At 44.2% G+C, this 13484-nt stretch overlaps 2 protein-coding genes across 6 annotated transcripts; both read right to left on the bottom strand.

The window, feature by feature from the left end:
- Positions 1-395: 395 nt before the first annotated feature.
- Positions 396-3672, bottom strand: LOC133886832 (uncharacterized). 5 transcript variants are annotated; one of them, XM_062326702.1, is made up of 4 exons: positions 3264-3672; positions 2386-3157; positions 1821-2059; positions 396-1186 (listed from the first exon to the last, which is right to left on the bottom strand). In XM_062326702.1, the coding sequence occupies exons 2-4, from the start codon at positions 2816-2818 to the stop codon at positions 632-634; spliced, it is 1227 nt and encodes a 408-aa protein (XP_062182686.1). In that variant the 5' UTR covers positions 2819-3157; positions 3264-3672; the 3' UTR covers positions 396-631. The 5 variants fall into 5 exon arrangements, with proteins under 5 accessions (XP_062182686.1, XP_062182687.1, XP_062182689.1 ...); XM_062326703.1 differs by having other exon boundaries at positions 2386-3115; XM_062326705.1 differs by having other exon boundaries at positions 2386-3446; positions 3523-3671.
- An 823-nt stretch (positions 3673-4495) lies between these two features.
- Positions 4496-5880, bottom strand: LOC133887174 (ras-related protein Rab-2-A-like). Its single transcript, XM_062327119.1, has 5 exons — positions 5760-5880; positions 5491-5630; positions 5259-5341; positions 4957-5161; positions 4496-4868 (listed from the first exon to the last, which is right to left on the bottom strand). Exons 1-5 carry the CDS (start codon positions 5824-5826, stop codon positions 4701-4703), a joined length of 663 nt encoding a protein of 220 aa, XP_062183103.1. The 5' UTR covers positions 5827-5880; the 3' UTR covers positions 4496-4700.
- Positions 5881-13484: the final 7604 nt, after the last annotated feature.

Below are 13484 nucleotides of genomic sequence, written 5' to 3'. Positions count from 1 at the left end.
AGACGGAGATGAGCATCTCGAGAAGCACGGTAGTGTTGTCAGCTATCTGGTCTCGAGAAGTAGGGGCGCCATCGACCTCCTCCGCCGTCCCTGCTTCTCGAGCCCTCCGCCGCACCACTACCATGCGGTCCTCGCTCCCATCGAGCAGATCGGACCACCGTGCCGCCCTCGAGACCTCCTGCGCCAAGGGATGGCAGCGGAGGCCGCGTTCGGCGTACGAGGGAGGCGGCGCTATCGGAGACTCGTTGCTCATAGGCGAGCGGCTATTTCGCGTCACAGTTGCGCTGCACATTCAGAGAAGCCAGGGCAGGCTCAAACACATGAGTTTCCAAACATTTTGATTACAACAATCAGATGGCACAAAGCATGTAAAGTGATACGACGTTTTATAGCTCTTCTGCAATCGAGAATTATTTTTGATATATATATATATATTCACTAAAAGCTTCTTTGGCATCGATATAATGGGAATTAAACAAATATACCAACACAAAAATATCTAGGCAGCAGGTTGGTTACATTCGATGTAACCAACCAGAACATAAAACTGGTACAATGTAATAATTATACTAAAGAGACAATTTGGAAGCTCCGGTGTAATAACATTCACCATAGATGTTGATAGGAGACTTCAAAAGGTCGACCAAGTCACTTCCACCATGATTGAGTCCTCATCAAGCTTTATTAGTTGACTGGCACATCCATGCTTTTTTGCTTTGAAGGAAACGCAACATTCAAATTCATGGGTGAGGCTTCCTCTTTCATCACCAAACTTGAACTTCAAATGCATCCAAGTATCTAGTACTACAGCAACCACAAACCTTCCAGGTAGCTGACTAACGTCGCCATGAAAAAGCTGGATTTCTTTCTCTAGCCCACTAACAAAAGAATTAAGTAGTAAACTGAAACCATTCCCATGCACTTGTGATGTGTCCACTTGTATCGTTGCCTCCACACCTTGGTGAAACATAGCTAATGTTATGTCAACTGCACCACCAACACCATCAATACGACTCAAGAATGGTTTACATATTGGTGTGGTTAACTCATCGAAGTCTGACACTCCATCAATCAATTGCAGGTCATCTTCTTGTTCTCCTTTCTTGATCCTCATGTCATACTCTATTAGGACGTCACCGCGCATCCCGATACCTCGCTTAGGCCCAGTCATCTCTATAAGTGAACCCTGCAAAATTACTTTTTAGTAACCCATCATGGCAAAGTAGCAATATCTGGCAGAGTAAAATATCAAGAGCTAAATATGTTTCTTATAAAGTATTCCCTCCAGTCACAACAAAGTGCTGCCAACTCTTCATGGCAAAATAGAAATATCTTTGGCTAAATATATCAATTAGTGGAGTTATGAAGCTATTCTCTAGCGGAAGATATTTTGTAATTTAAGGGTCAGGATCTTTGGCATTCATCAAAGAAACAACGGATATCAAAGTGTACAAAATGAGCATCACATGATATATTGAACTTAACTGCTTAGTCCAAAAAAAATTGACATTGAGGAAATTATCTTATTTGATTTCGTTCAAAAACCTCCTACTAGTTTAAAATAGTTTTTCCATATGATATGAAATGAGTGATAACATTAATGATAAATGTTTTCTTACAAAACACACACTTGACGTAATTGTAGTAAAATGTGTTCATTAAAGATCGTAATGAAGTTTAGCTAAATGACAATGAAGTTAATAATTAAGTAAATTGTACAAATTAGACAACAGAGGAAGTAAAGTTTTAAAGGAAAATAAGTTACCTTCAAGATATTATTAACTAACAATTTTGATTATGACAGCAAGATATATGCTCACCTGGTCCAACATGATGGGATCATCCCTACTCCGATTAAAGACATAATTACGTAATGGGTCTCGTTTGTCTCGAATTGCTATATATCCATATAACTGAACTGGGCCGCCACTAGTCACTGAAATTTTACCCAATTTGAGAGAAAAGATTTGCATCATTGGCTCCGCGCTATGCATGATACAAGTTTCTTGATCCGGGTAGCATTTGGTCGGGTTTGAGAGGATCATCGGCTGCAATTGAGCTACAAAAGAATTAAGGAAAAACTATCAATACACAATTACTGGGAATCCATATAAAATTTAATTGTAACAAAAACCTTACATTTGCTCATACGTACTAAGTGAGTGAAGAAAAATTAAAACAACTTTGGTTTGTTTATACATACACTAGCAAAGTGAATTTTGTATTTCAAGATATATTGGACTCATTCGGCTGTAGCTTAGAATTTTTTTAGTTGCATTGAATTCTATATTTCGTCATAATTTACCGACAGGATGCAAAAGAATCATTGCCAAACTCTCTTAAGAGGAAAAAAAGAAAAGAAAAGAAAAAGAGTTGGTTACTCACTCTCGTTGCGGTCGGAGATGCGGTAATCTTGACGCCAACCGCGGGCGCCGCTGTAGACGGAACCGTCGCGGTGACTGCTGTTGGGTAGTATGGAGGCGCGGTTGATGCCGTCAGCCGGGCGGCCGTCGCCGTGGCGAGCGATGACCTCCCGGGTGGCTCGAGTGGCTTGGTCGAAGAATTGGATCCACTCCTCCTTGTCGTCCCCTTCGGGGATGTCGAAGCGACCGAGCCCGGGGAGCATGATGTATTCATAAGGGTGGTCCGGACGGGGGGAGCGCCCATCCGGCCTGTTCCGCTTCCCCTCGCCTACTCCTCTTCCTCGACTCCTGCTGCTGCTGCTGCTCGGCATGTTGCCTATCCCAGGATTGTCTTGCGGCGCCCGGCCGGCCGGCCGGCAGTCTATCCCTCTTCTACTTGCGCTGCTCGTCAACATCCCCGGCTGGCCGAGATCACGGATTTGGGGATTCTCGTTTCTTTCCTCCCCTTTTGCTGCGGGGAACCCTAGAAAGAGAGGCGGCGGCGGGTCGGGGTACGAGTTCTTCTTAACCGTGGCCCGCCCTTCTCGGCCCGGCCGTTCGTTCTCTTCTCTTCTCTTCCAGTAAGAAGAAGAAGAGAGAGGGCTGGATCAGGGTCGGGGTCCGAGTCCGAGTCCGGAGCGGGCCGGACTTGCTTGCTGGACTGGCTGGGCCTTCGTTTCTGTTGTGTTCCATTCCACGATCGCAACAAGAGGCTACAAGTCCCGAGAGAGCAGAATTCTCATATCATCACATTACTAGAAACAGAAACAAGTGCAGAAAGCAAACATGGTAGGTTAAGAGCTCAAGAACTAACACATCTTACGCAGACTTAAGTTTACGAAGAGCCAAAGACATGAGAACCTGTGATCTGATGGAGCAATCCAGGCTAGAATCGCACGGCAGGAAGCAACTGCGAACACCTGCTTCATTGCACATCTCGCCGTGGGGAGGCAAGGCCGAGTGTGGTCCACGCATCCATCGAATTCCCGCACTACCACACACACCCTTGTTGAGCTCTCCCTTGTAGGTCGTCTCATGCTGTAGCTGAGACGCGCGAGTCACCGATGGGGAAGCGAGAGTTGAAGACAAGAAGAGGATGGAGGAGGGCAGGGGACCAGACCGGCGCCCAAGAGGAGCACGCTGTGGTAGCGCAGTCCGCAGTCTCTGGCCGGCGGCGAGCAATCTACGACGGCGGCAGAGCTGCGTCCGTGGAACAAGGGAGCGAAGAAAGAAGACCGGCGACGGCTGCTGTTTCGTCGTGGAATCTGGACCACTAAATAACAGCCTATTTAATCCCTTGTTTCTTTTTCTTTTTCTTATTTTTCCCGTTTCAGCCTTCCATTATTGGTTATTGGATAATCTGTGTACAGAATTAGGACTCTAATTTTTGCCCCCTTTAACGTATTAAATAAGAGGTAGAGATCTACACTATACATATCTTACTTGTATAACTTATGTGTAAAAGTGATCAAAAATAAAAATAATAATATATATTAGGTGAATCCCCGATTCCTATTTTCTAGAATTTGCCGACTCAAACACCCAGACTCCGACTCTGACACCCCCGAGTCTATGTCCGTGTCTAGGTAACATAGATCTCAGTTGTAATGAATAATAAGTGGTGATCTCAATTGCAATGAATAATAACACATCTTATAACGAACCGATTACCATTAAACATTCAGTTGACAGGGCCTAACGGAAACATAGAAACAGAATGCTAACATGGTTCATGGGACTAGTAGCGATAAATACATGTGAATCTGGAATTCGACATTCGGGATCCAATCTATTGTATAACCAGGCAAACAGCAATATTGGCTTGGGTTTGATTTCACTCGTCTCAACTAGCTTAGCTGCAGCAGCCACCTCTCGATGCAGTGACCCTATTCTTAGGATTGGTAAGGTTCCATCCACTATGCTGCACCAGTTAGGGAGAAGCAGTCTTAGATACTGTGAAATATAAGAAAATATGGAAATTAAAGAAACAATGACATCTACTAGAATTTTGAGATAATGGTCACTGTAAACAAATTGTTTTTATCGTGGCCAGAGCAATGCCAACCGGTACCATGTTTCTTCAGAATCCCCATAGGTCTCACATAGAACATAACATGAGATCTCTGATGCGTTTAGTCATATTTCTTCAGGCAAGATATTATGTAAAAGAAATGCCATCACCAAGATGCTTTTTCACAAAAAACGAACACTTCTCTGGGTTGTAAAAACACGATATTACACATGTTTCGCACATAAGGACTTGACACATAAGTACATAACACAGAACCAAGATTGAATTCAATCATCATTGAAACAGCTGGTAATCCAGAAATATTTGGTTAGCACAAACTTGAAGAAACTCTTGAAAAAGGAAAAGGCAGGCAACTGAAAACTGACCTTTGGTGATAAATCGATGACTCCATCTTTGATTTTCTTGGACACTGCTCTAGCGGCAATAGTGAATGCCTGCACCACAAGATGATGTGAGTTTTTTTTTTCTTTCAATAGGAACAGACCGTGCAATTGCACTGAAGGCCATTAGGTGAACCATCACCTCCTCAACATTTTCTGAAGTTTTTGCTGATGACTCCAAAAAGATGAGACCATGCCCCTTGGCGAACCTTTCACCCTCCTCATAGCTGACAGCACGTTTATCAGACAGGTCGCATTTGTTCCCTACTAGCATTACAGTCAGATTGTCTGGTGCAAGCTGCCTTGCATCCTCCAGCCACCTTGGAACATGATCAAAAGTCTCCCTCCTGGTGTTTTAAGTTGGTAAGCATATATTTTGAGCACTGTATGTCTGCAGAAAGTTAAACACCACAAGGTAGAGACATTGGAAAATCATTTAATTACCTGGTGATGTCATAGACCAAGATGGCAGCAGCAGCACCACTGTAGTACATTCTAGTTACCTCCCTGAATGTTTCTTGGCCAGCCTGTAAAATTTAAAAATTAAGAGATAATACCAGTATCTGCAAGCACTTAAAGGCATAATTGCATTGCAGATTAATTGACAACTACGTTGCACCAAACAAAAGCAGCACAGAGAACGGAGGATGGAAGATGCGTGAAAATTAGCACAGACCGTGTCCCAGATCTGGAGCTTGGTGGGCTTGTCGTCGATAGTAACGATGCGCGTGCCGAAATCGACGTCGACGGTGAGGTCGTGCTCCAGCCGAAACCTCATCTCCGTGAACTGAAGCAGCAGGCACGACTTCCCCACGCCTACGTGCAACAATCAATCAATCAATCACCAAGAAATTCTCTCATCTGATTATACGGAAGGAACAGAAGGGGGAGGGATCGGAGCAACAGATTCCATAGGCTGCCAAAGTGACAGACCGACCGACCTACCTACGTCGCCCATGGTGATGCACTTGAAGAGCTGCTCGTACGGCACCTTCGATCCCGGCGTACCCATCACCAGCAGCGATTTCACACAGCGCGGCTGCCAATTCGGAATTCTCAATTGAAGATTATGATCTTCATCTAGGGTTTAATTCGGGGAGGAAGAACAATTAAAGGGGGTTCAACTTACCGTTTGCCGGTCGGTTACTGAGGTCGAGCGGTAATCGAAAATTTACGATAACCGCTCGAAATTTGAATGAAATTCGGATAAAATTCGTTTGATAAAATTTAAAATTTAAGAAAAAATCGTGAAATTAACCTCTCGGTAACCGGTCCAATTCGACTGGTTACCGAGCGATTTTCTCGATTTATCGAGCGGTTTTCTCGAATTTTTCGTATTGTCGGTAACCGCTCGATTTTATCGGTAACTGCTCGATTTTCTCAATTTATCTAGCGGTTTTTCTCGATTTTCAGTAAAGTTCAACAAAAAAAACCTAAAAATTATCTCAATCTTATAAAATGAATAACTAATTCTGAGCTTCAAATCAAGTGAAACAATTTTTTTCCTTGCAATATGATTTACATGATAAAAATATTTATACTTATAAAAAAGTTCAAAATTTTCTGTGAGAAAATGTATCTGTTAAACCAAGTTAAATACATAGTTTACTCTTTGCTAATCTAAAAATCATGAGACTAATTTTGTTAGTCTTCTTACATGATCCTATGTCTTTTAAAAATACATGAACTCATGAATTAGTTATTGTAACATGCAGGATTGTGTAAATATATTGCGACTAGATTAATTCATAACTGATCCATCACAACACAAAAATTAGTGAAACCACTTTTATTAGTTTATTTATACTATGACTTACGTAGGAAAAATAATAGTAGACATGAAAAAGTTAATTATAGTGCTGTTTTTTAACATATTTATTTTATGCTTGTGAACTTTGTAAAATCATAGAGAAATTAATAAAACTCTAAATAAAGTGAAATCAATTTTAAATATCCTCTTAAGATACGTTCTACACAAGAAAAATATGTGTTTGCATGTTAAGTTTTTCCTTAACATGAGTTAATAATTAAGCCGCACGTTTCAACTTTTTTTCATTTTTTCAAACTTCCTCCCTATAGAATATGTTGCAAACGATATTATTTTTAATTTTTTTTTTCATAGAAGGTCTTAGAATTGTGTCTTTTGATTTTTTTTGAATTTTTTGAATTCAAATTTGGTTACTGTTTAGTTTCTGAAATCGAGCTGAACTGAGGTTCCCAGTTATTACGTACGATGAATTTTTGAACCCTAGGGGAGTGAAAGCACTGGTACTAATTGGCAGCGAGCGGAGGCGCCCTGGCAAGCGGTTGGCGTTGGGAAGCGCCGCGCACCAGATGCAAAGAGGAAAACAAAGTTTTTTTAGATGCGAAAAGTGAAGTTGGGGAAAGTATGTCGATCCATCCATCCAATAATTGGTTCGGCTTAAAAAGCGAGGGGATTTGAGGATTTCTGCTCTTAGACTTTTTTTTAAAGGAACAGGGATATATTCCATTAAACCGATACGTTAGACAACTAGTTTAACACCATCATCATTATATCAGTTGGGACCGAATCGTGCCACAACATGTGAGCACTCGGTTCCATCAGCGATCCAATTCTAACCGGTTCATTTAACACTTTATTACACACTCTAGGCCTATGAGCAATGTTGTAATCAATAAAAGCACTAAGCAACAGAAACATTACTTCCCTAAACAGGACATCGGAAGGAGATAAATCAAAAGCATCCGATTCTAATGGCAAGCGGAAAGTGAAGTTTTTTTAAGATCCATCCAATAATTGGTTCGGCTTAAAAAGTGAGGGGATTTGAGAATGCTCCTTGGACCTTAGTTGGCAATTGGATCCACAAGTTTGGTACCCGCGGTACCACGTCTGATGGATTCAGGTTTGGATATGAGATTTCATCCAAAATGGGTCTAGTCGAGTTGGGGTTTTGGTTTTCACCCACAGATGCCCATCGAATCGTCCGAAACACCCACAGACCCACTAAGCGTTTCAGCCCAGCAAGCCAACAAAACAAGAGTTTTTTTTTAATTTTTTTGATTAAAAATTTAAATAAATAGATTCCCCGCAGTAGAATTTGCAAAACTAGACGCTTGCAGCCCTCTCAGGAGGCTGCAGCCCTCTGAGAGAGCGGTTAGAGTACCTAACCGCCCCCTCAGAGGGCGGGTATGGCATGCCCGCCCGAGCCAGCTCCCTTACCGCCCCCTCAGGGGGCGGGTAGGGGCCTCCCTACCCGCCGCACTCCACTGCCCGCCCACCCGACCTCTCCTATAAAAAGGCCCAAAAATAGGTCAAAATTTCATTATATTCCGAAAAAAGAAAAAGTTGAGAAGAGGGAGGAGAGGAGAGGAGAGGGGAGGAAGAGAGGTCGGCGAAGCCCTGCTGCATTTGAGCCGCAGATTTGAAGAATAATTTCGGGTAAGTCTTTTTTTCCTTTTTGTTGTTGTTAATTAGTGCAGTAGTAGTATATGACATAGGTTTTAGACATTTATGACCTAGGGTTTAGAAAATGGTCAAATTTATTTAGAAAATTGTACGATAGCAGTGCAATGTAGAATATTATTTTTACTATATTGGGGTTGTACCTGTGGACGTAGGAGGTAGCAGTATATGATAATTTGCGAACCTAGGATAGCATTTAGAAATAATTTTATCTGATAATTAGAAATATAGTTTATTGTCTTAACATTGGTTATGTTTGCGGGTGTTTCCAGGGATGACAGATAAATTAATTTTTCAGATATATTATGGTGAGGGTGAAATTAGGTACGATCCTAACGGTGTAGATCTGTCTGAATTTCGTCATGTCATGAAGGGTCTTAGTAAAGCTAATGAGAGGACCATTGTGGGTGTGTGCAAATGGCTCATGCAGTTTTTCCAACTGGATCCGCAGCAACATGAGCTGAAGTTGAAAGCTGTCCTTAGCCGTGCTAGTCATGGATACTTTGGTGAACTTGTTTCTATCGAAGCCACATCAACTTGGAGACAGTATATAGATATATGTTGTGAACGTGGCCTGCCGCTTGTTTTGTTAGCTGAGGCATACCTGAAAGATCAAACTGAGGTGAACTCTGCGGAAGCAGTAGCAGGACCAAGTGAGGCAGTGGAAGATGAATCAGAGGCGGCTAATGTTGGGTCTAGGGAGGAAGTTGGTGATATTCCAGAGCTGCAACCAATGAGTGTAGCTGATGAAGGGGAGCACATCCCTAGCATCATTGAAGATATGGATTTGGAGGATGAAGAGTTGGAGGAAGGCCTTACCGATGGGGATTCATCTGACGAGGAGGGTAATGCTCCAGTTCCTGCAGAGTGGAGAGATCATGAATTTTCGAAGCTGGTGGTTAGCGAGGTTGACCGGACATCGTGGCAGTACCATGAGAACGAGGTGTCACAGGGTGCTATGTACCCTACAAAAGAGACAGTTATTGATACAGTGAAATTCTGGTCGTTGTCTCTTCGTAGGTAATTCAAGGTTGTTAAATCCAGTAAAAGGGAGTACGATGTGAAGTGTTTGGTGCCGCAATATCCTTGGCGGGTGCACGCATTCAGAGGGAAATAGGTGGACTACTGGCAGTGCTCAATAGTTAAGGAACGTAATTGTCACATTGAGGAAATAGAGTTCGCCCACCGGAACCTATCTTCTGCTTTCATTGCAAATGTTATGTACGGAGAGATTGTGGACAACCTAAGGTATGAGCCACGATCAATAATCCGTGCTATTGAGCAAAGGTTCCAGTACACAATAAACTATGCGAAGGCATGGAGGGCGAAACAAAAGGCTATTGAGATGAGGTTCGGAACATATGAAGATTCATATCACAATCTACCTCGTCAATTAGCCACAATTTGTGGAAGAAACCCAGGCAGCTACTATGATATCAAGCATTACCCCTCTACTGATGTGGAGTACATCGGAAAAAGAGTGTTGCAGCGTGTTTTCTTTGCATTCGCTGCAACTATCAAAGCATTTCGATATTGCCGACCCATCATATGCCTAGATGGAACATTCCTGACTGGAAAATACAAAGGGCAGATATTGTCTGCAATTGGGGTCGATAGTAACAACCAAGTCCTACCACTGGGGTTTGCTTTCGTAGAGAGTGAGAACGAGGATAACTGGTATTGATTTCTAGAGCGGGTTAAACATGCAATTATTCTTGACCGACCAGATGTGTGTCTCATTCATGATAGACATACAGGATTGTTGCAGGCTTTGCTGGATATGCAACATGGTAGCGTTCGACGGGGTGTAGCAGCACAATGGCCCGACCTCAAAAGCAGGTGGTGCATGCGCCATATGGGTGCAAACTTCTACAGATAGTTTAAAAACAAAGAGTTAATGAAGCTTTTCAAGAAGTTGTGCAGTCAAAACCAGCAACGTAAGTTCAATGCACTATGGGTAAGACTTGATGAACTGACTCTAAAACAAATTGCGGAGGCTGCACCTAACGGTGATGAACTAATAGCTCTCGGACCTCTTCCAACCGATACTCCGCAGATTGTAAGGAGATTAGGCTCATCTATTCGGAGCTTCTCACAGTGGATACGTAATGAGCCAAATGAAAAATGGGCTCTGTTGTACGATAGTGGTGGTGCGAGGTACGGAGTAATGACTACAAATCTTGCAGAGGTTTATAACTAGGTCATGCGAGGAATGAGGTCCCTACCACTAATTGGAATTGTAGAAGGCATTTTGCATGAGACTTGTAAGTACTTTATTGATTGGTATGCAGCTGCTAAGGTTGTAATTGAGGACAATCGTATACTTTATGGACGGATGCTATGTGAGTACATGGAAAAGGCTAATAAGAAGGCCCACATGCATCGCGCAAATCAAGAGGACACTGCGGAGCACAGGTTCAGTGTCCTGTGTTGGGATAAGGGTCGGAGAGGGGGTAGACATGAGCGGCATGTTCAAGAGTGTGTGCTAAGGAGTGGGACATGCATCTGTAGTTGCCAGAAGCCACAATTACTCCACAAACCTTGTACACACGTCATAGCTACGTGTGTGGAGCACCATTTGCTTCCCAGGTAATATGTTTCAAAGTATTTTTTATGAAAGATCAAATACTCAACACCTGGAACCATGAGCTGTATGGTTACGACATTGTTGACACTTTTACAAGTAATCCAGGGCCTGCAAGAATATATGTGCCTGACTTGGAAAAGATGAAGAACGCACCTGGCCGAAGACAAACTCGTCGGATTCGCAACGATATGGATGAATCCGAGGCTGGTCCTAGGGTCAAGTGATGCAGTCAATGCAATGAAATAGGTCACACGTACAAGTATTGTCCCAAAAATGCACCAGGTGATGTACCTATTGTCTAGGTGAGTTTTATAGTGTGTTGTGCTCGTTTTGTACCATTTTAATCTTCGTTAATGTTGCATATAGTGATATAGTTAATTTGCATTCAAAGTATATTGTTACTGTCTTTATCTAACAATGCATTAATGTACATGTCTTTCAAATGCAGATATGGCTGACCCTGCGATCCCCGAGCTTCTAGACCCTACCGTGGACAAGAAGCATCACAGCTTCTTATCTGCCGAGCACCAGACGGAGCTAGGAGTGTTTCGACCACGGGGCCCTGGAGAGCTGCTCACGATAGACGAGCGATGAAAGCACAGGTACTTCGATAATTTGTACGAAATTGCCATATCACTGATGTAGTTCCATATTATTGATATACTGCAACACTTATAGGTTGGCAGCGGCCAGACTCCTACCGCTTTGTTGATTGGTCGAGGCCCGATCGACGGAGAACCCCAAGGCAGCGGCCCGTCGTTTATACTTTGATCGGTCGCTGATAGCAGCACTGGTCGACCGATGGAGGTCGAATACACATACGTTCCATCTCCCGTGCGGCCAGATGACCCCGACCTTGTAGGACGTAGCCTACCTCTTAGGCCTTCCTTGCGCGGGAGCTGCGGTTGGGGTCATCGATATGGAGGCTGACTGGATCAACGACATACATCAGCGCTTTGGCCCGGTGGAGCGGAAGGCGGACGCACCCCCCTACATGCCTGAGTTCTTGTCCGATGCACGAGGGCCAACGAAGAAGTGGATCCTACAATTTTAGGTACGGTACAATACAACATATCAAATACTATTATAGTATGTAGTAATGCTCATTTTTGACACAAGTCATATTTGCAGCCGGCGTATATACACCCCCATGCCAACGCATACGCGGTCTCCAGGCATTTGGATGTCTTTCTGCTTTGGTTGTTTGGGTGGGTTATGTTCACTAGTGGCCAAGGCCACTTGGTTGCCAGGACGCTTGTGCCGTACGCCCGGTTGATAGCGGATGTTGATGGGGAGGAGGTACCGCAGTTCAGTTGGGCATTCGCTGTCCTTGCTGCGACGTATCGGGCACTCTGCGACGCGTGCACGAAGAAAGAGCCACTAGCCACTTTCGCCGGGTGTCCACTTCTTCTGCAGCTATGGTCATACGAGCATTTCGCCATAGGCAGACCGGTGGTGGACCGCTCCCCGTACCCAGAGGAATGGTACAGTGAGCCGGACGAGGACGCGCCTACTATAGCCTCGATGTGGTGCCGTCGTTGGGTACGTATTTTACATTAACACTTTGCTTCATGTTATTTTTCGCTTTAATGATTTGTAACGATGTTTGTCACGCAGCCACACTGGGCGCACGAGAAGCCTCGCAGCGCTTACGAGCATTTTCGTACCTAGTTCGACTGGCTACGTCTGGACGATGTGGTATGGGAGCCATACAACATCTTGGCTGTGCAAGGGCATGCAGGATTGGGTTTGTCACCGTTGTGTACCTGCGACGAGGAGTACTGGCTCACGAAGGCGCCGCTTGTCTTCGACATCTACGTCGAAGAGTACTCACCGCATCGCGTCATGCAGCAGTTTGGCCGCCACCAGGCATTCCCTCTCGTCCACAACCGTACCGTCCCCGTGCAAGTCCACAGGTACATATGCAAAATTACAGTTTTTGTAACCTTCGTTTTACTGGGCAGAGCGCTTGGCCCCTTACATGGCAACATGGGCCCAAGCGCTACAGGATATCGTGGAGGAGGCTCGTCCCCCACACTGAGCGAAACTTCAACGAGTACCTACGGTGGTACGTTCCACGTACACGCACACGTGTCACCTACACCTCAGAGGGTCTCCGGCCCCACATCGCGTCGACAACGGAGGCATACCCGGTGCATTGGGACGAGGACGCCGCATTAGCAGTAAGTTGTTTTTTGAAGTCAGTAGTCCATACTCAACGAACAAAACCGTATACTGTAATTGTTTACTTCTGTTCGTATCCGCAGGCAGATATCATTTATGATGTATATAGGGATGCAGCTGGTGCCATAGACCGCCTCCGGCAAGGGCAGCACCTAAGTGCGTCGGATGTTACGAGCTTCATCAAGTGGGTTTTTGACAAGACAACGCGCGCCTTAAAGCTAACCTCCTGCTGATCTACCATAGATGTAGCAGGGGCGCCTCCCAGGTCCAGTGGTGTCCACGCCGAGTCGTCTCGGCGGTCAGACGTGCACCGTCGTTCATCCGTGTCGGCACCCACACGACCCCTTTTACCACGTCATGGAGGCTCGGAGCAACTTGGTACGAATTTTACTTTTGAATAATATTGAACAATATCCTTTACTTACTACTGCATTGATTATTAAACTTTCATTAG

The sequence above is a fragment of the Phragmites australis genome, chromosome 12 (genome assembly GCF_958298935.1).
Source record: "Phragmites australis chromosome 12, lpPhrAust1.1, whole genome shotgun sequence".
Lineage (NCBI taxonomy): Eukaryota > Viridiplantae > Streptophyta > Magnoliopsida > Poales > Poaceae > Phragmites > Phragmites australis.
Note: the sequence above shows the minus strand (reverse complement) of the source record. Positions and strands in the feature narration are given on the sequence as shown.